Source organism: Barbus barbus, assembly GCF_936440315.1.
Source record: "Barbus barbus genome assembly, chromosome: 38".
NCBI lineage: Eukaryota > Metazoa > Chordata > Actinopteri > Cypriniformes > Cyprinidae > Barbus > Barbus barbus.
Window position 1 is genome coordinate 15,975,489 of NC_136716.1, and position 27,188 is coordinate 16,002,676.

At 38.0% G+C, this 27,188-nt stretch overlaps 2 protein-coding genes, 1 long non-coding RNA gene and 1 pseudogene across 8 annotated transcripts in view; 2 read left to right on the top strand and 2 right to left on the bottom strand.

Annotated features, from left to right (window-relative positions):
• The window catches only part of LOC306857829 (medium-chain acyl-CoA ligase ACSF2, mitochondrial), a 32,571-nt gene extending 23,463 nt beyond the window's left edge, over positions 1-9,108 (bottom strand). Inside the window, exons 1-6 of one of the 5 annotated variants that reach the window (XM_079398037.1) lie at positions 8,847-9,108; positions 8,415-8,512; positions 4,864-4,915; positions 4,558-4,753; positions 1,683-1,811; positions 1,087-1,140 (exon numbers count right to left, since the gene is read on the bottom strand). In XM_079398037.1, coding sequence (XP_079254163.1) covers positions 1,087-1,140; positions 1,683-1,811; positions 4,558-4,602 — 228 coding nt within the window. In that variant the 5' untranslated portion in view covers positions 4,603-4,753; positions 4,864-4,915; positions 8,415-8,512; positions 8,847-9,108. Of the gene's footprint in view, positions 1-1,086; positions 1,141-1,682; positions 1,812-4,557; positions 4,754-4,863; positions 4,916-8,414; positions 8,555-8,846 lie in introns of all 5 variants that reach the window. The other 4 variants (XM_079398038.1, XM_079398035.1, XM_079398034.1 and 1 more) reach the window with 4 other exon arrangements.
• A 344-nt stretch (positions 9,109-9,452) lies between these two features.
• Positions 9,453-12,347, top strand: LOC306857843. Its single transcript, XR_013783144.1, has 3 exons — positions 9,453-9,622; positions 10,350-10,455; positions 10,544-12,347. It is a non-coding gene; the product is annotated as an uncharacterized lncRNA (long non-coding RNA).
• Positions 12,348-16,025: 3,678 nt separating this feature from the next.
• LOC306858143 (Fanconi anemia core complex-associated protein 100-like) lies at positions 16,026-22,335 on the top strand (annotated as a pseudogene). Its single transcript has 10 exons — positions 16,026-16,055; positions 18,265-18,378; positions 18,460-18,571; positions 18,732-19,369; positions 20,086-20,307; positions 20,397-20,553; positions 20,794-21,621; positions 21,684-21,800; positions 21,882-21,968; positions 22,094-22,335. The product of its transcript is annotated as a Fanconi anemia core complex-associated protein 100-like (transcript).
• On the bottom strand, positions 21,948-27,028 carry LOC306857827 (antigen peptide transporter 2-like). Its single transcript, XM_079398032.1, has 12 exons — positions 26,966-27,028; positions 26,168-26,706; positions 25,939-26,053; positions 25,704-25,834; positions 24,851-25,056; positions 24,508-24,705; positions 24,306-24,434; positions 24,041-24,229; positions 23,789-23,962; positions 23,497-23,656; positions 23,245-23,381; positions 21,948-23,105 (listed from the first exon to the last, which is right to left on the bottom strand). The coding sequence occupies exons 2-12, from the start codon at positions 26,697-26,699 to the stop codon at positions 22,896-22,898; spliced, it is 2,181 nt and encodes a 726-aa protein (XP_079254158.1). The 5' UTR covers positions 26,700-26,706; positions 26,966-27,028; the 3' UTR covers positions 21,948-22,895.
• Between the last annotated feature and the right edge of the window lie 160 nt (positions 27,029-27,188).

Consider the following 27,188-nt stretch of genomic DNA (forward strand, 5'->3'; position numbering starts at 1 on the left):
GCTAACTGTCGTACATGCATAGCATATTCTCACAGGATCTTACACTATGCGTCCTACGTCATCCACTGGAACGCCACTCTCTCATGTACGCGCATACGACAGTTACCGGAAACTCGAGATTATTGTTTATGAAGTTTTAAATATGGATATTTTTCTTACACAAAAGTATCGCTGCGCTTCATAAGGCATATATTAAACTCCCGGAGCTGTGCAAAAATACTTTTTATGATGGATGGATGCACTATTTTGGGCTTCAAAATCTCAACTCCATTCTCTGCCGTTATAAAGCTTGGAAGAGCCAGGACATTTGTATTCTGTTTGTAAACTCTGATTTGCAACAGGCGCTTTGTTGCTGCCAATCCAATCCAATGTGATCCCAAGAGTGACAATGGTTGTTAGCACAGTTAAAAGCTATAAAAGCTTATTTCTGCTTCAGAGTAAAAAGGTAGGCTAATTGAATTTATTATTAGGATTAACCCCTTGAGATGTACCATCTCGTTTTCGAGGGGGTCCCACAGTGTATCACAATCACAACATAGTAACAAAAAACAAAACACAACAAAATTAACATTACATTCATAAACAACACCAAAAAACAAAACACAAACATTAATTAAAAAAAAAAAGCACCACAACATTCAAAAATAACTAGTAACAAATATGAAACAAAACATAATACAAAATATACCGATCAGTGTATCTGATCACAACATAAGCCAAAAAATATGTATAAAAAAAATCAATACCATCTTCAAAAATAACATGTACAATCCAAAGTAAAATATGATAAAGTTTGCTTAAACATCTTAAATGATGCAATAGATTGAATATCAGCAGGTAAATTATTCCAGTCTATCATCTAATCATGCCTTTATATCTCACATTTTATTTCTCAGAACTGTGACTACTCTCACAACTTGTAATTACCATAAATGTGACTTTAAATCTCACAATTACGAATTAACAGTAAACATGCTTTCATATAAAACAAACCCTGTTTTAGTGAAAATAAACCCCAAACAGTCCAGTAGTTTCGGACATTTAGCTGTTTGTTGTTCTTTTCTGCATGCATAAACATCAACTTACCTTTCTGAGAGCAAATTCTGCCTCTTGTAATTGATAAGCCGGGTTCACTGAAACCTGTAAAATCACAATAAACTTGAACAGGTTAGAAACCAGATGTTGATAAATGTAACCCTGGACTACAAAACCAGTCATAAGGGTTTATTTTTTAAAACTGAGATTTATGCATAATTTGAAAGCTTTTCATTGATGTATGGTTTGTTAGGATAGGAAAATATTTGGCCGAGATACAACTATGTGTTTGAAAATCTGGAATCGGAGGGTGCAAAAAAATCTAAATATTGAGAAAATTGCCTTTAAAGCTGTCCAAATCAAGTTCTTAGCAATGCATATTAATAATCAAAAATTAAGTTTTGATATATATATATATATATATATATGGTAGGAAATTTACAAAATATATCTTCATGGAGCATGATCTATACTTAATATCCTAATGATTTTTGGCATAAAAGAAAAATCGACAATTTTGACCCATACAATGTATTTTTGGCTATTGCTACAAATAAACCTATGCTAATTAGTTATGACAGGTTTTGTGGTCCAGGGTCACAATTACTTTAGACAAACCAAATGTCAAGACAGTCAAAAACACTCACCAAAATGACCCCTGCCTTAGCTGTGGCAAACTGCATAAGTATCCACTCATAGATGTTCGGTCCCCACATCCCTAAGCGATCGCCCCTCTTCAGTCCAACAGCCAGCAGACCTGCAGCAGTCTTTTCCACCTGAAATCGAAATACTACCACATTTTTACACCAGCCCTGAAGACATTCAAATGTAAGATAAATGTTTAGTCAATACAGCAAATGTTCATTAAATGAGGAATATATACATCATTTAATATTAATACATCACAAATTTAAAAAAGAGAATCATGGAATCAGGTTCATAGGTTATCTAAGGCACATGACGCGAGTTAAACGTTAAGTGACAGGCTGTCAACCCAGTCTTGCAGATTTGCACTTTTTATAATCAATAATCAGACCCTTGGCATTGTATAATGCAAGTATCATTGGCTCTTATAACAAATTGCTTGTAATGTTCCTCATTTGGATAAAAGCATCTGTGAATGAATAAACATAACTGTCTTTCACAACCAGATATTTTTGTCTTGTATAAAGGAGCATGAATTTTTTTAAAACATTTGTGAGGACAAAATATTTGGATATTATATGATTTGAATGGGATTTTGATGTTGCCAAGTTAAAAAAAAAAAAAAAAAAAAACTTTTGTGGTGTACTGTAATGTAACATGTAATGTAAAATATGTTCTTGTGGACTCAAAAAAGTAAATAAATGCACTCCAAAAAAAAAAATTAGACATTCCACATTGGGTATGTGTGTCGAATGGCACCGGCTTGTTTTAAACTTTTATGCTTTGCAACAGATTATTGCTGATCTGTAAATGTTTAACTTCTTGTCACAATGATACACTTTAACCTGCTGCCTCATGTCAGAGAGCAGCCACACATAAAGCACTTATCTTTGCCAGGTAGATCAATTTAGAAAAAGAAAAACAAAACTCAGGCTAAGGTTTGCATGATAACAATAATTCCCTTAATACTAATTTAATGTATAAGAAAGGTCATGAATAACCACAAATAACATTTGACCACTTCATGGTAGGGGTGTAACGATATCACAAACCGAACCGAAAGATCGCGATACACCACCCACGATACAAATCGCGGTACTCTCACGCCCCCTGCTTCCCATTGTTGAGGTTAATGGCACTTATCTCTAACCAACTATTCATTTAAACCAATTTTTCTTTGCTTACATTTGATTAAATTGTATGAGTAACGACTAATAAGAGCTTTTTAAATGTTGTTCTAAATATTATATTCTAAAGTTACTGTTTTCCAAGTGCATGTCATTTCACGTGACTTGGGAGTGAGCGTCACACTCGGTTGCTAGTAGCCTATATGCAGGATGGCTGCTTCACATAGTACTGAAATTGCAGATCCCCCAGGCACATTTAAGTCTCCTGTGTGTGGGAACACTTTGGTTTTCCAGTGGAGTACAGGAATGGAATTTGTGTCGTAGACAAAGCGCACACAATCTGTCGTAACTGTTTCACAAAACTCTCTTATACGACAGGAAACACATCTCATGGTGCGTTCACACCAGACGTGAATGAAGCGCGAGTGATTTACATGTTAAGTCAATGCAAAGATGCGAATAGACATCCTGTGGCGCGATTCACGCGAATGAGCCGACCGCATTTCAGTCAGAATGTGCTGCATGATGGTGTTTTTGAAAAAGAACTTCAAACTTAATTGAACTTCCAAATGTTTCTTAGAGTGGACAAGCCAGTGTTTATTTTTGACTAGAGTACATTGGAGTTTATTTATTTCATTTTAGTTTACTTCGGGTAAGCTGACTTCACTAAAGAGACAAATGTTTATTTCTGACTACCTACATTGGAGTTATCTCATTTTAGTTTACTCTGTTAAGTGAAGTGACATTCAGCCAAGTATGGTGACCCATACTCGGAATTTGTGCTCTGCATTTAACCCATCCAAACGTGCACACACACAGCAGTGAACACACACACACCGTGAACACACACCCGGAGCAGTGGGCAGCCATTTTATGCTGCAGCGCCCGGGGAGCAGTTGGGGGTTCGGTGCCTTGCTCAAGGGCACCTCAGTCGTGGTATTGAGGGTGGAGAGAGCGCTGGACATTCACTCCCCCCACCTACAATCCCTGCCGGCCGGGGACTCGAACTCGCAACCTTTCGATTACGAGTCCGACTCTCTAACCATTAGGCCACGACTTCCCACAAGTCTGGCTGCACTAAAGAGAGAAATGTTTTATTCTGACTAGTCTACATTGGAGGTATTTATTTCATTTGTGTTTACTCCGGTATGCTGACTGCACTAAAAATATGAAGCCAAAGTTAATAAAGAAAAAGTTAAGTGTTGTGTAAAGTGAATCTATTGTTCCTTAGCATTGCTGGTAAGATGACATGAACCCTACCCCCACAGCAAACCGAACCGGACCGAACCGTGGCTCCAAAACCGTGAACCGAACCGAACAGTGCCACTGGTGTATCGTTACACCCCTACTTCATGGTAATTATGTCAGTGATTAATCCATTGGTTTTTATTCTGCTTTATGCATATATTTAACAGAATACCCGCTACACAAACAAATAGAGTAAAGTGGGTGTGTATTTCTAATTTAACACCATGTTTCTGCCAGTACTGGATTTCACATTGACTCTGTGGTTAAAGCTTATTTAGGTCTGATTAATAAAGGGCTGCTTAGGAATATTTAGGGTTTTTTTTGTAATTATTTTAGGATTTGGCCAAGATTTCTCATTCCACATAGTGCACTTTTGACATGTGGTTTTCCTTTCTCCCACGAGGGGTATAAAATGGAATCACTGTGATTAGTATCTTCAGTCTTACAGGATTCACTTCTCTAAACTGTCCTCTGTAGGAAAACCAGACACAAAATCACTCACGTCTTGGTAGAACTGAGCAAACGTCTTGCGTATTCCATCTTGCATGAAAACCAAAGCTTCACGGTCAGGGTAGCGCTCCACTGTGTGTTGAAGACACTGGTCCACAGTACTAGACAGCAGCGAATGGGAAGAGATACCATGGACATAACTGGTAGTCAGGGTTGGGATGTTGGGTGGGCTATCCACATGAATGGCACTGAAAAAAAAGAGGAGCAAAAAGTGTGCATAAGAGACGTCGAGACTCATTTGGAAAAAACAAGTACAATGTTTTTCATCTTTGTAAGTATTGAAGTGAGATGCAACAACCATTAGTTTCATAAAGGAAGTAGTTTTTTGTTTGGGTCTTGTGAAGTTCACACTGAAGGGAAAGCAGAAGATAAAAAAACGTCATGACAACATTGATTGTCGATAACAAAAGTTGAAGTCAGGGATATCAGCTGTGCTATTTCTCACTTTAGAGACCCAAGAAGATGGTCTTTATTGAAGGTAATACAGAATCACAGTAGAAATTAGCACACACATGAAGTTCTGCTGATCAATTCCAGCGTTATGGACGTGACATTCGCAGTCAAAACCTGAAATATAAATTCTCATAAATTGTATTCTTTACCAATATATTGAACCATATCTTTATATTTGTCTAAACCCCTTAAAATAGAGTCCAGATATCAGAAAAGTTTCAGTCTATAAACCTGTTTTATATTTAAAATGAGGGAAATACACTTGCGTTACGGACGTGACAAAAAAAAGACAAGTTTCTGGGAGACAACATATTTTGTAGACTTTCTGCGAATTACAATGCATAAACCAGAAGCAATAATATCTGCAGAATGGAGAAGGGTTAGCCATTTATAAAACCTAAAATATCAATTTTGTTTAAGTTTTCAGATGAAAAATCAATGTTACGGACGTGACATATCTCCGTTACGGACGTGACCTTTCTGAAAGCGGAATCTTTCCAACTATGGAAATGCATATAAAATGCTTTAAAAACTTTAACGGAAACTTCTAGAGGGTGTTTAGTAGGGCTGCCCCCCACTAAGGATTTTTCTAGTTAACTATCCCAGATAGCACACGTACATCTGCAAGATGTCTGTTAAAGATCTCTTGATCTGGTAAGCATCTGCTGTCTACAAACGTCTGGCAGACATCTTTCAGATGTCAGTTTTACATACATTCCAAATCATAAACATCTTAAAGACATCTAATAGACGTCTATTTGACATCTAAAAGGAAACGTCCTATAGACGTATTGCAGATGAGCAAACACCCTAAAAACTATGTCTTGCAGATGTAAAATAGATGTCTCCGAGATGTACGTGTGCTGTCGTTCGTTTAAGCCATTATTTAACTAATCGCACATTTATATTAAGTCAATAGACCTATAATCCAATGAGTTTCAATATATTCCGCTCAAGCACACGCGTACAGTTTTCCACAAAGCACAAGCAAAAGTAGATTAAATTAATGATTATTAATGTATAGAAAAATTGGACATTTTAATTATAGTCTAGAGCACAGCCTCATAAACTTGTTTTAATAAATCGCTTATGCATTAAATAAAGATACAAAGCAGGTTGTTAAATATGCTGAATATATTGTTCAAATATTTATAAAATGTGAAACTGTAGCTAATCTTATTCGCAGTCTAGCATTTTGCATCTGCATAACATAGTGAATTATTTTTTAACATGCAACGATACAAAATAAAACCAAACAAGATTTGTAATAAAGAAAAAAAAACACATTTAGACAAATAAGGATGATGTAGCCCACATCTCTTGAGCGTCGCACTCAGCATGCGCGTGCCGAACACGCAAAATCTTGCTCTCTGCATGAATGCACCGCAGATAGCGATACAAGTTAGTTTGAAACACATAAAAAGTTTAAATAAGATAATAATATTAACAATGAACATTATATGACATTTAAAATAGTTTTGGCGATTTTTCCTTCAGCAAGTCTAAATCTCCTCGATGTTCTCGTTAAATATGCAATTTCTGAAATATTACAATGAATTAATTTCTAAAATGATATGATATGGAAAGCCTGAAATAGATCACAGCAGTATAGCCATACACAGGCTATCAGTCATCAGCAACGTGTTAAGCATGCGTGCTAGTATGCGTATGATTTAATATGAAGCGTCCATAACACATTATTATAATGTAGATGAGCTGTTGATCATAATTAGCATGGCCATACGTTGGCTTTGTACAGAAAGTTTCAAGTTAATTGCATTAATAATTACTATATGAAATAAACTTAATCTTTAAAACGTCACGGACGTGACACAGGGCTGAAGCGTCCTGACGTCATAAATCTAGACCTTATAAATCCAAAAATCATCGCTGTTTAGACTAAGTGAGTGTATTTACTTTTTTTTAGACAGGCCTCCATTTTTCTACAAAATACTTACTGTTGACATAAATTTAAAAACGGCCAGTCTTTGATATCTCATTTGAAAATATGAAGTACAGTCGAATGAAAATGTATTTTTACTATAGGTCCACCCCTCATATGTGGTGGATAAACATAGCGATTTCCTTCCAATTTCTATTAAAGCACGTTAATGCAGTAAAATAAAGACCTAAACGCACAACTTAAACAGGGTTTTGTTCTTTTGGTAAAAACTTCATTTTTTCATGGTAAGGTTGACATTTGCATGGAATTGTTCTTCTGCATATAAAATAAACTCATATACACACTGAAAGAAGTAACTTATGCTCACCATTTCACATTATCTTAGAGAAAGCACTGCCATATTCTGATTTGGTGCCCAAGAGACATGAAAGTTATTATCAATGTTGAAAATATTGATGCAATATTTTTGTGGAAACCGTAAATAGAAAGTTCAAAAGAACAGCATTTATGTGACATAGAAATTTTTTTGTAACAATATAAATGTCTTTACTTGATGCATTGTTGTTTAATAAAAGGGAAAACAAACCCTGCCCCAAACTGTTGAACAGTAGTATCAACCCATTTCAGGTCATGGAGCCTCAACTAATCGGCTAAAGAGTGTTTGATAGGGGAGGTATTCAAAATGTGCAGCACTGGAAGATCAACCTGCTGAACCAGACTGGCATAAATCTGGAAGACTATTGTTCAATTTGTGCTACCCTACCAGATTTTGCTGCCTTCCATTAAAGCAGTTGGTAGCATAATTTGACAGTGAAAAATGCTGCCTAACCCTTTGCTTCCAGCATGATATTACTGTGGTGTGAGGCTTCATTAATGTGTACACCTACACCTACCCCAACCCTAAACCTAACCTTACAGTGTTAAAAATACAGTGTTGGTAGCATAATAGCATAATTTGTTAGAAGAACAGTCTTAAAACAGCCAACCATTTTATGCTGGTTTAATGTCGGTGTGTGTGTGTGTGTATTTCTGTGAATTGTGGGGACTTCTATTACTTTTATACTGACAAAACGGTATTTGTATATGGACAAAACGCAGGGTGGTCCCCACAATGTCAAAAATTTCAGGGTTTACTATCACTATCCTGGACCCCATGACTATAAAACAGTTTAAATAATACAGAATTATAGTTTTTTGAAAATCTAAAAATGCATAAAGTTTTGTGTGAAGAGTAGGTTTAGGGGCAGGAAAGAGCAGCAGAATCATAAATTGTTCTCACTAGATAAAGTTTTTTTAACTGATAATATCTATTTCTCTGTAGTGTCAGTTAAAGGGTTAATGAAAACATTACAACTGATTCGCAGTCCATCAGAAATCGGAGTTATTTTCGGGTTTCCAAGAATATGGAAACACAGTTCCAAAAACAAATCTATAAAAAGCTTCCGTCAAATACAAAATAAAAGATGCATGCCTTTTTTTAAACGAATTCTTACCAACTCTGTTGAGAAGTTATGAAAGGAGTCCAGGGTCTCTGCAGAAAATTCCGTGTTTTGCAGAAGCTTGCGGTCGTTCGTAGATTCGTCAGAAGAATCTTTGAAGACATTTTTCACTTTGACCTTTACAAAAGTGAGCTCTGAAGAATCTTAGTTTAGTTTTTTAATTCAGAAACTCGGTGCTATTGCAAACAAACAAAACACGTACCAAACACGACCTGGCTCGCTCATACGAAAGATAAATGCACACAACATTAAAATAAGCAACCCTGAATTATTAATTAATTGGTAAATCTTGAATGCTTAACTTCTTAGCAACACCAAGATCGTGCCACAAGTTCCCAAAAGTTAATCGTTGAGCCAACAACAACTCAAGTTACAAGAATGCAAGCTGCTACAGCGGAATATGAACTGTAGGACGTAAAAACAAACCTTATCACATCAGGAAGCTGTAGTTCAGTCATGCAATCATCTGTTTAGCAATTATTTACATTTTAAACGTCTCACATTTAAACGGGAACGTTTAATACAGATGCTTAAGCGAATATTTAACACCACATGCTCTGATCTATTGACTGGAATGAGTCAAATGGCTCGTGAATGAATCTTAGTCATTTGAAATACTGTACTTTAGTGTTGTTTTCATGCTTTTCTGGATTGATATCTCAACTCCCATGCAGGGTCACTGAATAAAGGAGGAGGGGAAGTGGGTTTGAAAGGAATGTCGGAAGGCGTAAACGAGTAAGTTATTTACATGCTTGCAATTCTAACGCGACAGCCTACTCAAAACTTAGCTACTAAAAATATTAGGGGGATGATGGTGTGACCCGGAGCTAATTTTACACAATGATTACAAAATTGCTCATTTTTAAAAAGGTTTCTATTTAATGAAAAATTAGCCTTATTAAATGAACTATTATTTATATATATATATATATATATATATATATATATATATTTCATTCTGGGGTCTGAAATAGAGGAATTTTGGTCAATATTGATAGTTAAACAATATTTTGCTGAATGTGTTTTTGTGCTGATTTAGGGTAGGGTGAAGCTGCAGGCCCGGAGGCCCACAGTACCCCCAGAACTATCGTTTTTTTCAGACAGTGTCTCCTGCTGTTTGGATGAACATTTGTTTTGTAGCGGTGTGTAAAGTAATAATTTCCAACATTGTAAAACTGCTAGCAAGTAGCAACATCGGACACGTGAGTAAGGTTATTAATTTTATTAAAGCGATTCCTGGAAATTACCAGGTTTTATGGCATACATGAATGTGACATCTTATTACACCAACTAACCTATTTTAGTATTTAATGATAGTTTAGATAGATAGTTCGACAAAATAAGCCGTGAATTTTGTTCTCCCCAGTTATTTTCCTATTATTGCTAGCTTAGTTTGATTTGATCAAAATTTGTTTTTGTTTGTTTAATTTGTGTCGAAAGATAGCATTATTTTATAATATTTACAGCTTGCTCTTATTTTCTGTGTTATGTACCATTCTGGGATACTTAATATGTTTTCTAACAAAATAAAAAACGTTAAAGTAAAAATGTTCAAATAAAATGTGTAATATTTAAAAAACTATTATTTGTAACATTTTAGTACTATGTAGGTCTACTGTACGTATTACTGCATTAACTATTATTATTTAATACTAATATTACTACTACATATACTATTATTAGTAGTAGTATGTGTAAGAAAAATTATATTGCACGTTCTTTTTATTGTACTTTAAAAATCTCAAGTGCTACCACAGACAATAATAGTAACACAATAACAGTGTAACAATTAGAAATAAGATCTTTGGAATAAAATGCGGCCTTGAGTTTATTTTCATCAAAATATCAAGTAATCTGAGTAGAATTGACAATATGAGCTCTGTTGGGTTGTCTAAATAATTTGCGTGTGATTTGTGTATTTTTTCCCAGATGGTTTATTTGTACAGGCCATCATTCATGGCCTTTGTGAGCTGCAGGGCTTGTCTTGGCAGGAGGCTGAAGAGGTGTTCCTTCAGGGCCCCATTTATTACTCAAGGTATGTTTTCAATTTTTGATTGTACAAAAACTGTTGGATTTTTGTGTTACACAACATTTCTGACAACAGCATTTATCTTTTCTTTTAGTGAAGTTGAGGAATTTGACAGAAGAATTGCTCGAGAATTGAAAAATCTCCCCAACAAGAATGTACAGCATTTATTTTATTTTATGTTTATTTTTATTTTAACCTGTGCTGATCAGCTGGCCCCCATCTTCACACAGATCTTCAACAGATCCCTGGAGCTGTGTGAAGTCCCCTCATGCTTCAAACTTTCCACCATCATCCCCGTCCCAAAGAAACCCAAAATTACTGGACTTAATGACTACAGACCTGTGGCTCTAACGTCTATAGCCATGAAATCATTTGAAAGACTGGTTTTGGCTTATCTGAAGGACATCACTGGACCCCCTGCAGTTTGCCTACAGAGCAAACAGGTCTGTGGATGATGCAGTCAATATGGGACTGCACTTCATCCTGCAGCATCTGGACAGACCAGGGACTTATGTGAGGATCCTTCCTGTTTGTGGACTTCAGCTCCGCTTTTAACACCATCATCACGGACACCCTTCAGAATAAACTAACCCAGCTCTCCGTCCCCACCTCCGTCTGCCAGTGGATCAACAGCTTCCTGACAGACAGGCAGCAGTTAGTAAAGCTTGGTAAATTCACATCCAGCACTTGAACCATCAGCACTGGAGCTCCTCAGGGCTGCGTTCTCTCCCCACTGCTCTTCTCCCTCTACACCAACGACTGCACATCTAAAGACCCCTCTGTCAAGCTCCTGAAGTTTGCAGATGACACCACACTGATCGGCCTCATCCAGGACGGTGACGAGTCTGCTTACAGACAGGAGGTTAAGGAGCTGGCTGTATGGTGCAGTCTTAACAACCTGGAGCTTAACACGCTCAAAACTGTGGAGATGATAGTGGACTTCAGGAGAAACCCCCCTGCTCTCCCCCCCACTCACCATCATGAACAGCACTGTGACTGCAGTGGAGTCATTCAGATTCCTGGGCACCACCATCTCTCAGGACCTGAAGTGGGATATTCACATTGACTCTATTGTGAAAAAGGCCCAGCAGAGATTGTACTTTCTTCGTCAACTGAAAAAGTTCAACCTGCCACAGGAGCTGCTGAAACAGTTCTACTCTGCCATCATTGAATCCATCCTCTGCACTTCAATAACCGTCTGGTTCAGCTCAGCTACCAAATCTGACCTCAGAAGACTACGGAGGGTAGTCCGGACTGCTGAGCGAATCATTGGTACAACCCTCCCCACTCTCCAAAACCTGTATCCAGAGTGAGTAAAAGGGCTGGTAAAATCACTCTGGACCCCTCACATCCAGCACACTCCCTCTTTGAACTGTTGCCGTCTGGTCGACGCTACAGAGCTCTGAGCACCAGAACGACCAGACACAAGAACAGTTTCTTCCCTCAGGCAATCCATCTCATGAACACTTGACAATAAAATGCGGAACACACAACTCTATTATTTATTCACCACACTTGCTTACTTTTTTATTTATAATTTTTTCATTTTATATTTGTACATATCAGACCTGTACACACATAATTGTCTATATTATATACTGTGTTTTTGCTGTTTTGTACATTGCCTATTTGGATATTTGTATTATTTTTTATTATCTGTGTCCTGTCCTGTTGCTGTCTTTCTGTTGCACTGTGGAGCTTCTGTCACTATAACAAATTCCTCGTATGTGTAAGCATACCTGGCCAATAAAGCTCATTCTGATTCTGATGTTATTTGATATGTAATATATACATTATTAACCCAATTATTTTTTTCACCATTTTTCTCTGCATTGTTTACAGGTCGATGACTTGTAGGACCTCATGAAAAAGAATACAAAAATAAAGTTTGGTGTGAGAAAATGACTCAGAGCACTATAATTTACTGTATGTAAATATATAATTAATGTTCATCCCATAACTCAATACTAAAGAATGTGATAAATCCTTAAAAATTAGGAAAATAATAAATGGCAAATATTAATATAAATTTCTATTTACAAATACAATTAATAAAAGTAAACCAGACTTAATGCATTACATCATAACCTAGAATGTGAAACATTTTATATAATAATGCATTCAGTCATAGTGTAATATTTTATAGTAGAAAAATAGTGTAAATTGCAATCTATCAGCAATTTAATTCAGGTTAGGTAATCGTATCTAATCAGGTTAGATAATCTTCCAAACAGCAGGAGTGCTGGTCTGAGCGTGCAGTTGGGCCTCCGGGCCTGCAGCTTCATAATGTTGGGGGGATTTAGGTCGGTTATGGATAACGTCTTTTTTTTACGTTCCTGTTTTAATAAATGACTTACTGAATCATTCATATCAAACGATTCGTTCAAAACTGCTGATTCAATAGAAATGAAACAAGTTAATGGGCCGTTGAATCACTGGCCCACTCGATTCATTCAAAAACTGATTCATTTGCGGAATGAAACACGTGTTGCTAGCACATTTACGCTTGCGGCCTCGCGCACATGTGCTGATATACAGAAAAGTACATTGCTTGTGTATTGAATATAAAAACGTAAAAACTCATACATGGATATTTTTTCTTTCATTGCTGGAATTATAAGGGCATTCTCACTGTTTTCTAATGGGCTTCATCACGCAGTAAATGCTTTTGGACCCTCAAGACGTTTTTTCTTTGTTGTTTTGTATTTTCTCTCTCTCAAAGTTGGATAATATCAGCTCTCCTATCGTCTCTCGGTCCCTCACAGGCACACATACAATGTCTGTAAATTCTAATCAAGGAAAAATCATACCTTCTGTTGCCTTCTTTTTAAAAAACTTCAAATGTAGCGCTTGAACCATTTTGCGCGAAAAATGACGAAATTGCTTCTGCCTGTGCGCAGCTTGTTTCAGTACAGAGTTCTGATTGGCCAATCGCCGTTATTTAGTTCGTAAATGATCATAAGCACCCAATTTCACCCAATCTCATGTTAATCTTGAGTACCTATAGAGTAGTACTGCATCCTTCATATCTCCTAGATGTAAACTGTGAATGCTCCATGTTTTTAAATTGTACGTGTATTCTTCTACATATTGATGTCTCTGGGCTAAGACCCCGATCTCCATTCACCCTAGAACCGTCCCTGCCTAGAATCTGTATATCTAACATCACAGACATGCAAAAAGACAAACTAAGAACTTGACCTCTCAACAGTTATTATAGTGTTAGGGGCGGGGCCACGCTCTGTGTCTCCATTGCATCATCGAGCCACCGTTTTAGCCCCGCCCAAAAAAATATGAGTTTAACGGTTTAACTCCACAATTAAGTATTTAATTCCCTCCTTATGAACAACACATTTTCGTACACGATAAAATCTCCTTGTGTTTTCTCGGTTTGACCGATTTGAGCATTCATAAACAACACAAAGCACAGGCATCTTGAGTTTCTGCTACTGCTTCCTATGGAGAAAAAATTACTTCCTGCCCTCCAGCTGTATTTCTAGATCCAACTCCTCCCACCTTACATATAACTAAACCTACCCATCTCCAACCCCTGATCCCTAAACCCACCTATCTCCACCCCTAAACCTACCCATCTCCACCCCCTAGATGTGGATCCAACCCCGCCCCCTGGATCTTTGTTCTGCAGTGAGGGGCTACTGGCTTAACCCTTGTGCATCAATAAAAAAAAGTTACACTTAGGTCCCTAGTGGACAAAAATGTCCATGTAAAAAAAACGGTCATAAAAATTGGAAGCTTGGGAGCAGAGGCTTAAGTGTGGTCTCATTTTAAAGAAGACCCATGGCAGATTATTGTTGAAGTAAAAAAAAGTTAAAAAAGTGAAACCAAAAAAAGTTATACAGGTTTAAGTTTATGAAAGTGATTTATGAGCAATATTTTATATTTTATTTTATGAATATTTTATATATGAAACGTGGAACTCTAAACCTGCTAGAAAATCAAAACCATAAATCTAAACAAGTTGTGTTCCAAATTTGAGGTTGATATCTCAAAAAATGAGCTTTCAGTAAAATTTTGTTTTGTTTTTCAGTACCAAATTTTCCCCATTAGATGCCAGCAAAACTGCTGCACACAGTGCTTGGATTTGTGATTTGCAGTAGAGTTTCTCTCTCTCAATTTTTACAAGAACACACACATACACACATACAATTTTTTATGACACATACAAACCACACTCTGACATCTATACCAACACACCCACACAATTATAGCTGCATTATTTATCCAATTGGCTCTATAATACGCAGAAGCAGAAAACAGGAATAAAGCAAGTATTTGCTTTATAGACCCTTTATAGACCAAACCTGAAAAAAATAGAACCATCTGGTAAAAAATAGTAAAAAAAATAATTTTGAAGCCTTGCCAACAGAATGAAAGCTTATTAACAAAAATTGCATCATTTTACAGTTAAACGGCACTGCGATTAAAAATAGCAGTTTTAATGGGTTTCAATGGGAACATTTTTATCCACAGCCATATCACCCTGCAGCCCAAGACAGGTTGCCCACTGAAGCTAAGCAGGGTTGAGCCTGGTCAGTACCTGGATGGGAGACCTCTTGGGAAAACTAGGTTGCTGTTGGAAGAGGTGTTAGTGAGGCCAGCAGGGGGTGCTCACCCTGTGGTCTGTGTGGGTCCTAACACCCCAGTATAGTGACGGGGACACTATACTGTAAAAAGCACCGTCTTTCGGATGAGATGTTAAACCGAGGTCCTGACTCTCTGTGGTCACTAAAAATCCCATGGCACTTCTCGTAAAGAGTAGGGGTGTAACCCCGGTGTCCTGGCCAAATTCCCTCCACTGGCCCTTATCAATCATGGCCTCCTAGTAATCCCCATCCATTTGATTGGCTCTATCACACTCTCCTCTCCACCTGTAGCTGGTGTGTGGTGAGCGCACTGGCGCCGTTGTACTGTGGCTGCCGTCACATCATCCAAGTGGATGCTGCACACTGGTGGTGGTTGAGGAGAGACCCCCACATGATTGTAAAGCGCTTTGGGGGTACGGCAATACACAATAAATGCGCTATATAAATGCATCATTCATTAATTTTTGTCCAAAAGGTCCTGAGTGTAACAATTTTGTGTAACTAGTGCATAGCTGTCAACCCTCCCGTTTTTTCTGGGTTTCTCACGTATTTTAGCTCTTTTCCCGCTGTCTTCCCGTTTTAGTATTTTCCCGTAAAATATCCCACGTATTTTTACGCTCTGATTGTGTTAACTCAGAACACGCAACTATCTGTGTCTGTGAAGTGGCTTGCACTTGGGTTGCTAGACCAGACCTCCAGTAAAGCAGGTGGCAGAGAAGAAGACAGTTGCAGCGGCGGGCGGGAGGAAGAGGGAAAAAGTAGCGGGAACTTCAAGGAGAGTAACGTTAGAGCTGGGCATCTTTACGAAATATATATTGGGCACTAATGAGGTCTGTCTTTGATTATGGGTGTATAGCATATATGTCATCAGCAGAGTCTAATATCAAAGCTTTGGATGTCATGCAAGCTCAGGCTCTAAGGATATGTAGTGGATCTTTTAAAACATCCCCAGTGTCTTCTATGCAAGTGGAAATGGGTGAGATGCCTTTGAGGATCAGAAGGGTACAACTGATGTTAGCATACTGGATTAATGTGAAGGGACAAGTTGAAAGCCACCCAGCTAAAGCTATCTTAAAAGACTGCTGGGAACATAGTAAGTCCAATTACAGAAGTTTTGGGTGGATTGGCGATGTGAAAGCCGAGAATATAGGATTACATAACAGTACTGTTCAACGGTTTCAGTCCCTCCTATTCCTCCATGGGTTTTCCCTATACCAGATGTAGATTTAGGCATTTATAAGGAAATCAAAAATAAAACAAAGGAAGTAGCAGTGAGGGATATTGTTAAATATTATCTGGATATGCATTTTTCTGACCATACATTCATATTTACAGATGGTTCCAAGGATCCAAAGACAGGACACGCTGGGTCAGCAGTATATACTCCAAAGAATGGGGTAATATGTCAGGAAAGAATAACAGATAACTTATCAGTATACACAACAGAGTTGGTTGCAATTTTGTTGGCCTTGGAATGGGTAGAGGGAAATGATTTAAATAACTCAGTGATTATATCTGATAGTTATTCAGCCTTAGAAAGCATTAAATCTGGGAAATCTATAAGAAATGATATAATTCATAAAATTTGTGTGGTTTTGTATAAGTTAAATGCAAAGGATTTAAAAATCAGGTTTCTTTGGGTACCTGCACATGTTGGAGTGAAAGGGAATGAGGAGGTTGATAAACTTGCAAAACAAACACTGAAACACAATAGAATATTACAAGTTCCATATAGCAAATCTGAAGCTAAAGTGTTCATTAAAGCATATGCAAGATCAAAATGGCAGGAGTATTGAGTGGATCATGATAAAGGGAGACATTTATATAATATACAACCAGAAGTGGATATAGGAAGGACAGAGAGTAGGAGTAGAAGAGAGGAAAGTATAATTACACGGTTAAGAATAGGACACACAGGGCTCAATTCTTCATTGAAGATAATAGGGAAACATCCAACAGGGAAATGCCAACATTGTAGTCATTTAGAAACTGCAGAGCATATTTTATTTCATTGCACAAAGTACAGCCAAGAAAGAAACCAGCTTTTTCAGTCTCTCAGAACGGTCAATCAGAATAATTTTACAATGCAAGGTTTATTAGGGAAAACATCCAGTAACATTTATCACTTTATTATTAAGTTTCTAAGAGAGACCGATTTAGCCAAAAGGATTTAATTCTTTTTTTTTTTAAGTTTGTGGGTAAGAATCGTGTAAAACAAAATCCCTTATTTTGGGGATGGATTCCGGGAAATCTCCCTTATTTTCAGTGTTCAATGTTGACAGCTATAACCAGTGCTCGAATTGAATCAAGTCTTATGGGGGGTCCCCACCATCAGACTTTTTTTTTTTTTTTTGGTGGGGGTGGGGGTTAGTCTCGCAATATACAATTTATACAAAATAAACAATATATTTGATCATAATATGCATAACTATATACTATTTAATGTTGCATAACAAAGAGAGATAAGCTACTATTCTTCTTTTAAATGGCTTACTCCAAGTAAAAATGTCTGAGGGACCCCCCTAAGTCTATTTTTTACTTCTTATGGGGGGTCCCTAATGCCTTATGGGGGGTCCCGGATCCCCCCAGCCCCCCTTCAATTCGAGCAGTGGCTATAACCTAGTGTAAAATAGATTTATTAAAGGAAATGAGGGTGGAATATTAAAATTCCAATAAAAATACACACCTGAGACAAAATTTATGTAATTAGCATTAACACAGGCAAAATTATCAAAATAAACTAAACTAAAATGGACAAAAATGTCCATAAGGTCACATGGGTTCAACTGTTTAACAGTTTAACTCCACAATTAAGTACTACATAATTCAGAGTCTTTGTAATGTGTTGCAGCAATACATTTCTAACATTTGTAATGTGAAAAAATATATATGAAAGTACTCCATAACTCAATAACATTTTCGGCTTACCTGCACTTGGAGGTGTTCGAATGAGGTAAATGCTTATCCGTAGGTTACCGGTAGATGGCAGTCTACTAAAACGGACTGGTTAACAGGCAGAAGAGGACGAATATTGGCCCTCATTGGTCACTCACAAGTTAGGGACAGTCGCTAACATTTCTGTTATGTGGTTAAATCGGATAATTATTATTATCCGAAACGAAAACGTCTTTTGAATCGAATTTCACTCAGAGGAGAATGTAAAACAGACGGAGTCTGATAATGGACGCGGTGCGGTGCAGTATTTCAGTAGTTCAGTGACTGCCAGTCTCACTCAGTGCGCATCATTCAGGACAACATGAGTCTTTTCTTGACCAGCGGAGACAGAGATGTGCTCATATTCAGTGTCCAGGAGAGGAGAGTCACGGCAAGTGGATGTCTGCTCTCACTTTTGTGCTCAACTACACGAGTTTCATCCATGCTCACTTAATATTATGTTGTTTTTCAGACCGTGATGCAGTTTGATGCTTCAGTTATAAATTAAGTGATGATAAACATCGACTTTATGCACTTTGCGCCAACGGTGGACTTTACTGCATTTCTTTACTACCACAGCTCAGGTAGAAATACAGATCAATTACTATTAAACATGTACGTGTGTGTAATTTACTTAGAGCAACATTTACCGGAAAACAGACCAAAAATACTGCTGATTTATATTGCACTACTGCAATACACAGATTTTTGCCCAATCAAAATGTTTTGCCTTTTCCCTCCTAGTTCTTCCTCTGTCTTGGTGAACAAGAGTACTGACAGTGTGCTGTATGTATACTGTACCAGATGATTCCTTTGTCCTGAAAAATGCCAGTCTGCAAGTGTTCACCATAGTCAAGAAGATCCTTGTGATTCTTAGCCTTCACAAGTCTGTCTGGATGTTTGATATCTACAAAGAGCCTGGAACCAGACCCCTTCATAAACTTTCAAGTCTCCAGGTTGTAACTCTGAACATAAGAGAAAAAGTGTGAGTTCACCTCCAGTACTGACTTGCATCTACCCTGAAGGCTCCACATCAGTCAGCACTCACCAGTCTGACCTTCATCCTCATCTCGATCCCTGTCTTTTCAGGGTCTTATTTGGAGTGGACGCCTCTTTAGTCAGTTCTCCAGTCATTCTGTGTGGTTTACCTGATGGACGTATTTGCTGCTTTCCTTTGCTCGTTCCCACCCTTGCTGGTCCTAGAGGAGAACAGAGATCTCCAGTCAGAGTACTTCAGAGCTTAGAGCAGCCAGTCATATTTATTGGAACCTGCATCTCTGGAGAGCATGGACCTCAGTGTCTTGTTGCTGTTAGTCAAAGAGGCAAACGTCTAATGGTCAGAAGCAAACAAGCAAGCTTGGAAGGAAAAAAGGCAGATTATAGTAAGACTGAATTAAAGTGGTTTTATTACACATACATTTCCAATGCCCTAGTCTTTATTTGATTTGAGAGTCAATTATATATAAGAGTTTCCACAATAAAGATAAGGAAAGATCTTTTCAAAATCTAGTAAACATGAGCCAATTTTTCCAGAAATGTACTCTTTTCGTTTTCATACTGGTTTCATATGGTTTATAAAACCTTCATACTATTTTCAGGAAAAGTTTCAGTTTAATGACAGAAAAGATGTCATGTGGTGTGACCAAGTAAGAAGTAATAAAAGTATTTCCTTATACCTTGAACACATACGAGTGTACACATAAATTACATTTTTTTTTTTTTTTTTTTATCCATATCATGACTTCACAAATATAAATACTGTTTTGTGGAGTGGGTGAAACCACATGACATTTTATAGCCTGATCTATCATTGCATTGATTTGGCAGACAAAAATTGTAAAGTAGTGAAGCAGTTTTTATTGAAATATTTTATTAGAAATAATAGTAATACACCACGCCAAACTACTTTAGGTTTCTTTTCAAGATTTAAATTTTTTTTCTTTTTTTTTAATTAAGTTTTTTTTTTATTAGGACGTTTTTGACTGTATACCCCTAAAAATATCAAAATTAATATACTTGTGAATTGCAGTATGAATATATATTTTTTAATAAATTCTAGACAAGTTTTGGTAATCTATATTAAATGTACATTTTACAGGCTTCAATGAACATAGTTTACGAGGACCGGTGCTGTGTGCCTGTGTTGATGATAAATGGCTGTACTACAGCTCTCTCAATGATCTGCATGCTCTTCAGCTCACCACAGCATCATCTTCATCAGAAGCAACAGGAACTGAATCCCAACTGCAAGCTCTGACCTCAGACAGTCTTGGTGTATGCAGGGTTATAGCACTTGCTGGGCCATATACTAACTCCACAGGTACAGAACATGATAAATCTGTTGTTTCTCTCTCCAGGATTTTCCGATGTTTTAAGTCACTAACACAAAGTGTTTGTTTTTAAATTAAGGATCTGTGCAGCTTTTGGCAGTATCTCTGAATGGAAGACTGCTTTGTGTGAACCTTCCTCAAGGATCTGAAAATGGAAATGTTCTCAGGTTGCCCTCATCTCTTGCAGGCCAGAGAGTGAAGGACCTCCTGGCTTCCATCGCAAACATCTGGGAGAGGTCTGTTTCATGCTTCATCATTGGAAAAACTACTGGTTTTCCAGCGGCAATTTTGAAATGTCAATTACATTTTTTTAGTTTATTTCAACTTTATAATATGATAATTATAATCATAGTTGCTCTTGAAAAAAATTTAAGTAATTTTTAAAAAATAAAAAACATGTTAATCATAAAAGGAGTTTTTTTTTTTTTTATATATATATTGTCACATCATTGACTCTTTTTTACTATCTTCTGCAGGGCAGAATCCTTGAAACACAAGCTTCAGGAGAAAAATGAGTCTCTCAAACGACTCAAGTCAAGTCTTAAATGTTTGCAGCCTACTGTTGGACCACCACGGTAATGAAAATGCGTGTAATGTGGGCACCAAACTTCCAATCAGCTGTCGTGGTGTAGCTAGATGGAGCTCATTGCTCCAAAGAGACTCGTTGACCCTCACATGTGTACTTGAAAATTCAAGTGGATGTACATTGGAACATGGCTGGACTTTGTGCATTCAGGTCCACCCATTATTCAAGGGGCCAAATATGGAGGGCTCATCTAGGACATACTCATTCCCATTCAAGAAACTGGATGTAACTATTTCTCTTGAAAGCACTGGCGGGCTGTCTCTGCCAGTGAAAGTCTACTGTTCTCTCGCCTTCTTTGTTTAGTCCTGAAGCATTTTCTCCTGGTGTTTCTCAGGTCCTGACAGAGATGGGCTCCATCAGTGCACCTTTGAGTACTTTAACAGTAGACTGGCTTGATGCTTTAAGGCTAGAGGGAACATTTTCTCATGGTAACATCAGGCACAATACTGTCATGGATGGCATCCAAGCAGTCCAGAGGAGTGTTAACCAAGGATTCTGATACCACTACCAAGTCAGGACCCATCACAGTGATGGTCAGGGTATCATCAGAGCTTCTAAAGACCAAACGGCACCTCTCAGCAACCAGCAGTCCAGAAACATGTGTGTCTGTGCTAAACTGGCTGTATCACCTGAGGCCATAGGACAACCGTCGGTACAAAGTCCGGTGAGTTGTGCCTACACCCCAGATGGATGCTCTGTCAGGCTTCTGGTCAAAGAGGTGCTGACTTTATACTACTAAAATCTGTAATTTAGAATGAGTTACCCATGTCTTTCCTCAAGGTAACACTGGGAGATGTCTGTTCTGATGGACCTCTCGAAGTCTTGGAGATTTGGGTGGAAAGTACATCTGTGGCAGCAGTGTGTGGACTGCATCATGCCATTCTAAGGCGCCTTCAGGTATTTTTATAATAAAGTATTTCCATTTTTTGAACATGGACTTACAATTGAATCTAACTTAGATCATGACATTTACAACAGATCTTGCTCAGAGACTCAGCTGTGAAATGTGGTCATACAAAACAGTTAAAGGCACAGAGCTTGTTTGAAGCCGTACGGCATGTTAAGGTAGATCTGATTCCATTCCATTTATATCTTTATTGCAATTTTACACTGTGATTAGTATTAATTTGCATGTATCACACAGTTTTGCTTAAATCACATGAAACAATAACAGTTTTTTCTTTTGTCAGTCTCTCTTTAAAGACCTTCAGGATACTCAGAATCAAGCAGCTCTTGGTGGCACAATGAAGATGAATAAGAACTGAGGTCCTGTTCCGTATTTGTGTATGTGACAAATAAACTCTTGAATTTTTCTGCAGCTGAGGGCAAATCTGCTTGTCATTCTCTGATTGAAGTACACCATCAAAAGCTTTTATTGCATATATTTTTTAATACAGTAGAGGTTATTTAGGGAAGCCCATTTCTTCCACTGAATAAAAAAAAAAGAAAAGCTAATTGTGACTTTATCTCACAATTCTTTTTTTTCCTCACAATTGCGAGTTTTTTCTCAGAATTGTGAGATATAAACTCCCAATTGAGAGAAATTAAGTCAGAATTGTGAGATATAACTTGAAATTCTAAGAACATAGTCTTTTTTCCTCCTCAGAACTGGACTTTATAACTCGCAATTGCGAGTTTGTCTCACAATTCTAAGAAAAATGTCAGAATTGTGAGATGTAAACTCGCATTTGCGAGAAAAGAGTCAGAATTAAGAGATAAAAAGTTGCAATTACGGAAATGGGCTTCCATAGTTATTTCATACTTGTTTTACTTTTGGGATACAAATCCCTTGCTTTCCTTTTTTTGTGTCCCATTCATCATCATTTATTCCATGATCAATGAAATTGTATATACAAACAGAGGTATGGAAAGAAAAAAACATTTAAAAAACCTGCATTTCTAGAATGTGTTGTTAAATCTACATGAAAGGCAGTCTGTGAGTGTGTACTAAAGTCTCTGTAAAATGTAAAATACATCAAAATATCTGATGCTTTAGTCCGCTGGTTGTGTCTCCAGATTGAAAAGCTTTTCTCTGAGCCGATAGTATCTTCCTTCTTTAACCATGAGCTGCTGGTGTGTTCCTTGTTCCACGACTTCACCTCCCTCCATGAAGATAATGTGGTCTGCTTTCTCTACAGTCTCCAAACGATGAGCTATCACCAGTACTGTCTGATCCGTTATGTTATTGAGCACATCTTGAACCTGAAAAATAAGATAATTTCATGTCAATAGACACTGTTATGAGAGAACTTCAGAATTTGTGTTACAGCAGATTAAAAATAACATGCTGCGGCTTATTAAGATATTTGGATTTTAGTATTCATTTCAGACGAGTCTGTACAGTTTGTTGGGTGCTGCAGTCCATGTGGCTAGTGGCCTCGTCCAAGATGATAATCTGTGGGTTCCTTATCAGAGCTCTGGCTATGGCAATGCACTGCTTCTGCCCTGCGGACAGCTGGTCACCACACTCGCCAACATCTACAGAGAAAGCATCCAGATTTAACCTACTCGTTTTAGAGCGTTTTTATGTTATTTATGGAATAGCACATTATATCCATATCGGTTGTCAGACAGTCTGTCTAGTTTTATCTACCTGTGTCATATCCTTGTTCCAATTTGCATATGAAGTTGTGCGCATTGGCTTTCCAAGCAGCTTCTTTTACTTTTTCAAGTGTGCAGTCCTTCAAACCGTATTCAATATTATATCTCACAGAGCCAGAGAAAAGCACAGGATCCTGGGATACCATTGCCACCTAAGCCAAATGAAAGAGAATGATGTATCAATTTGCAAACTACTAATTTCACCGAACCATCCAACAGAATTGGTTGTTTGCAGATCTCTCCACAAGTTACATGGTTATAAATGCTGGTGTATCATTCCTTGCCTTTTCATGCAAGTATTGGTGTTGGTAGTGGTACAGAGGTTCACCATCCAGTAACACCTCACCCTCCTTTGGTTCATAGAACCTCTGCAGCAAGCAGACGCAAGAGGTCTTCCCACCACCAGAAGGTCCTACCAATGCCGTCAGCTTCCCTGGACTCAATTCCAGTGTAACAGACTGCAACAATTCAACAATGTGTTCATGCAAATCCAATGAATTCTCTAATCAGCTTTTGCAGTATAGACAAAAACATACCTTAAGTGCTTTTTCGTTAGGGCGAGAGTGGTAGGAAAAAGTGACCTTTTCAAAGGTTAGTCTTCCCTTTAGCTTCTCTGGGGCCAAATCACCTGCCTCTCTCATCTGTGGCTTCCTGTCAAGCAGCTGGAAGACCTTGACTGCGGATCCCACAGTATTCAGCATGTCTCCATAGATGTATACAAGATGCTGAGAATGTACAGAATTTAGTCTCTCTCAAAAAAAAAGACTCATATTACTTTAAAATTCTCCCTGCCAGTCGTACCTTCATGTTGGTCACCATGTCCTTCTGATAGAACACAAACGCAAGGAGGCTGCCGCTGCTAAGATGTCCAGAGGAGATGAGATTTCGGCCTAGGAACAGCATTGCCACCTTCAATCCTACTGTAATGAACTAAAATGCAATGCAATTAGAATCAATGAAACAATATTTTGGTGCATGCAACTCAGGACTGTATATAATTTACCCTGCGTATTAAGAGATAGATGGCACTGTAGATGCCTTTACGCCTCAGAACCTGGAGCTTCCTGTTGAGAGTCTGTTCATATCTCTGTTGCTCCTGATGCTCTGCCTTAAAACTGCGCACAGTTTTCATCGACCGAATGACAGAAGTTGCCAACTCTGTAGTCTCTGCATTACAGTCCTGCAGGTCTTTGGCTGTTTTCTGATCAGAAAGGTGAGGCATTTTGAAATCATTATGGTCTACCCCTAATTGTTTTGTTTTTTTTGGTTTGTTGAAAAAATTTCAGGGCGGGCCAAAGCACAGCTTTATGAAGCTGTGTGAAACCAACATGGGAAGGTTTACTAACCTGGGAGATGTTGTTGTATGAATTCTGAATGAAAGCAAGTAGTGGCATTTCGATGCAGGTGAGAAGGGTTAACTGCCAGGATAGGCGCAGCATAAAGAACAGCATGCCACATGTCTTCACCAAACTCCGCAGTAACACATTCACATTCATGGCCACAGAACGTCCCATTTTATCAGTGTCAGAGATCAAACGAGATGTGAGACTACCTGTAAGAGAGAATTTTTTTTTTTTTTTTAAATATCACAAATGTACTATTTAGTAGCTTTGTCTACTTTCAAAATCACACCCAAATATGCAGCAGAATACAGTCTCACATAACGTGTTTTATCCTTCTGGGGATCTTCAATCATTTTAATGCTTTGAATTTTTTTAATGTTTTACTTTTTTGGAATGGTACCAAACTTAGTGACTCTTGCAGCACTTGCTATTTGAAAACACAAAAAATGGATTGAGTTCTGAGGGAGCTGGGATAAAGAGTCCATTCCAAAGGTTGGAGTTGATTCCACACCGATGAATCAAGTCCTCAGAAGAGCCAATTATACTGTGGTAAGCCTTTTTTATTTCAAGTTGAATGCCTCTGGGCTTTACTTGACTATTAACAGTGTTAATTGGATTTTGAGCATTGCACTCAAAAGTGGGGGCAGATGTATGCGAGCTTAGAGGGGTGTGGTTTCAGTTGAAAAAATGAACTAAAAGGTCCAGCATTGCGTCACCAGAGAGAAGTCAGTCGTTTTCAAAGAAAGATCCAGTTTTGACAAAAAAACATGAATAAACTGTTAACAATGACATCTAAAACATACATTTAGAAAACAGATAAAGTGAGCTAAACCAACTGAAGTGAAGGGACAGGTACCTGGTTTGTTTTCTTCAAAGAAGCTTATCTCCTGCTTCATGAGGTTCTGGAACAGCATGTGTCGTATTCTTTTGTTGAGTCTGCTGAGGCTACACATGAACATCCCACCGCGCATACCACTGAACATAGAGCTTAAAGACACAACAAATGAACAATTAGTTCCAAAAACAAAACCAGTTTGTACAAGAATGCATTCATTTTTAAGATATTTGCCTTGCAGTGATGTTACACTGACCTTCCAAGTGAGCACAATGCCATGAGTCCAATAGCCCATGAGAAATCGGTTTGCTGGTACTTTCCACTCAATATGTCAATAACTTTGCCAATGCAGTATGGGATGAATGTCTCAACTAATAAAAAAACAGGTTCACATTGTATCATGAAAACTTTTTTTGGATTTGTATTTAAAATCAAGAACCAATTCGTACAATATTATAGTTTCCTTAACCAGGAGAAACACTCACACAGCGCTGCCAGGCTGAGGAAAAGGAAGGCCGCCCCTAGATGAAGATAGTCAGGCCTGGAGTAGCGAATGACCCTCATTAGGAGCGCTTTAGCCTCTTCTTCTTTCTTCTGGTTTCTGTCACCCTTAGATGATGCACCATGTGGGAAGGCCATCTCCCACACAATGTATATGACGGTAGATGTAGCAGAGCTCAAGATCACCATGCCAGGATCAGGAACAGGACTGAAGCCTCTCACGGTCCAGTGCAGCATTGTCTGCATACTGTCAAACACTGGAGGTAGGAAGCTCAGTAGGGCTATCCAGTGTTTCAGGCGAGGCTGAGCACTACTGTCCGTAAAAACTGTGCTCAATGAATAAATCACAATGCAGCTAATGGTCCTGAGAGCCCACAGGCACCATAGATCCAGACAGCCTTCTCCATCCAGCCACAGCAGTGTAGCCCACACACAAGCCCAGAGGACAAGATCACAGCACAACAGGCAGAAATGCACCGCTGCAGTCCGATAGATGGGGTGAGCCTTGGAGGACATCTTAAAACTAAAAAGATAAAGATGAATCAGAAAAAACACTCTAGAATGGTTTCAAAGCCTGGCTCTGTTGGCTGGTTTTAGAGAAGTGTTAACTGATAAGCAAGCTGGTCTCTTAGTGTGACCCACTGAAAACCCATAGCTTCAAGCTAGGACTAGCAAACCAGCTTAGGCTAGTTTACAATGTTTTCAGCAGCATCAGTCTTCTCTAGTGCGTCTAAATATAGGAAATAAGCGCTAAACAACATAAACAGATAAACAAGTCTTACCATTACTTGCTCTCGTTGCATTTTGTCGCGAGATCACTTTTGGTTTCACTTTCACTTGTGGGCGGTGTCAAAAACGGTTTTTCAGTTTCATTGGGAATTAATAAGACTCGATTTAGAAAATGCATTTAATAACCGCATAGTTTACTTAAAACGAGGTAATGTGCACTAAACAGGTTTTTATCTCACATTGCTACCGTATGTAGTGCTCATCATGTTTAGCAAA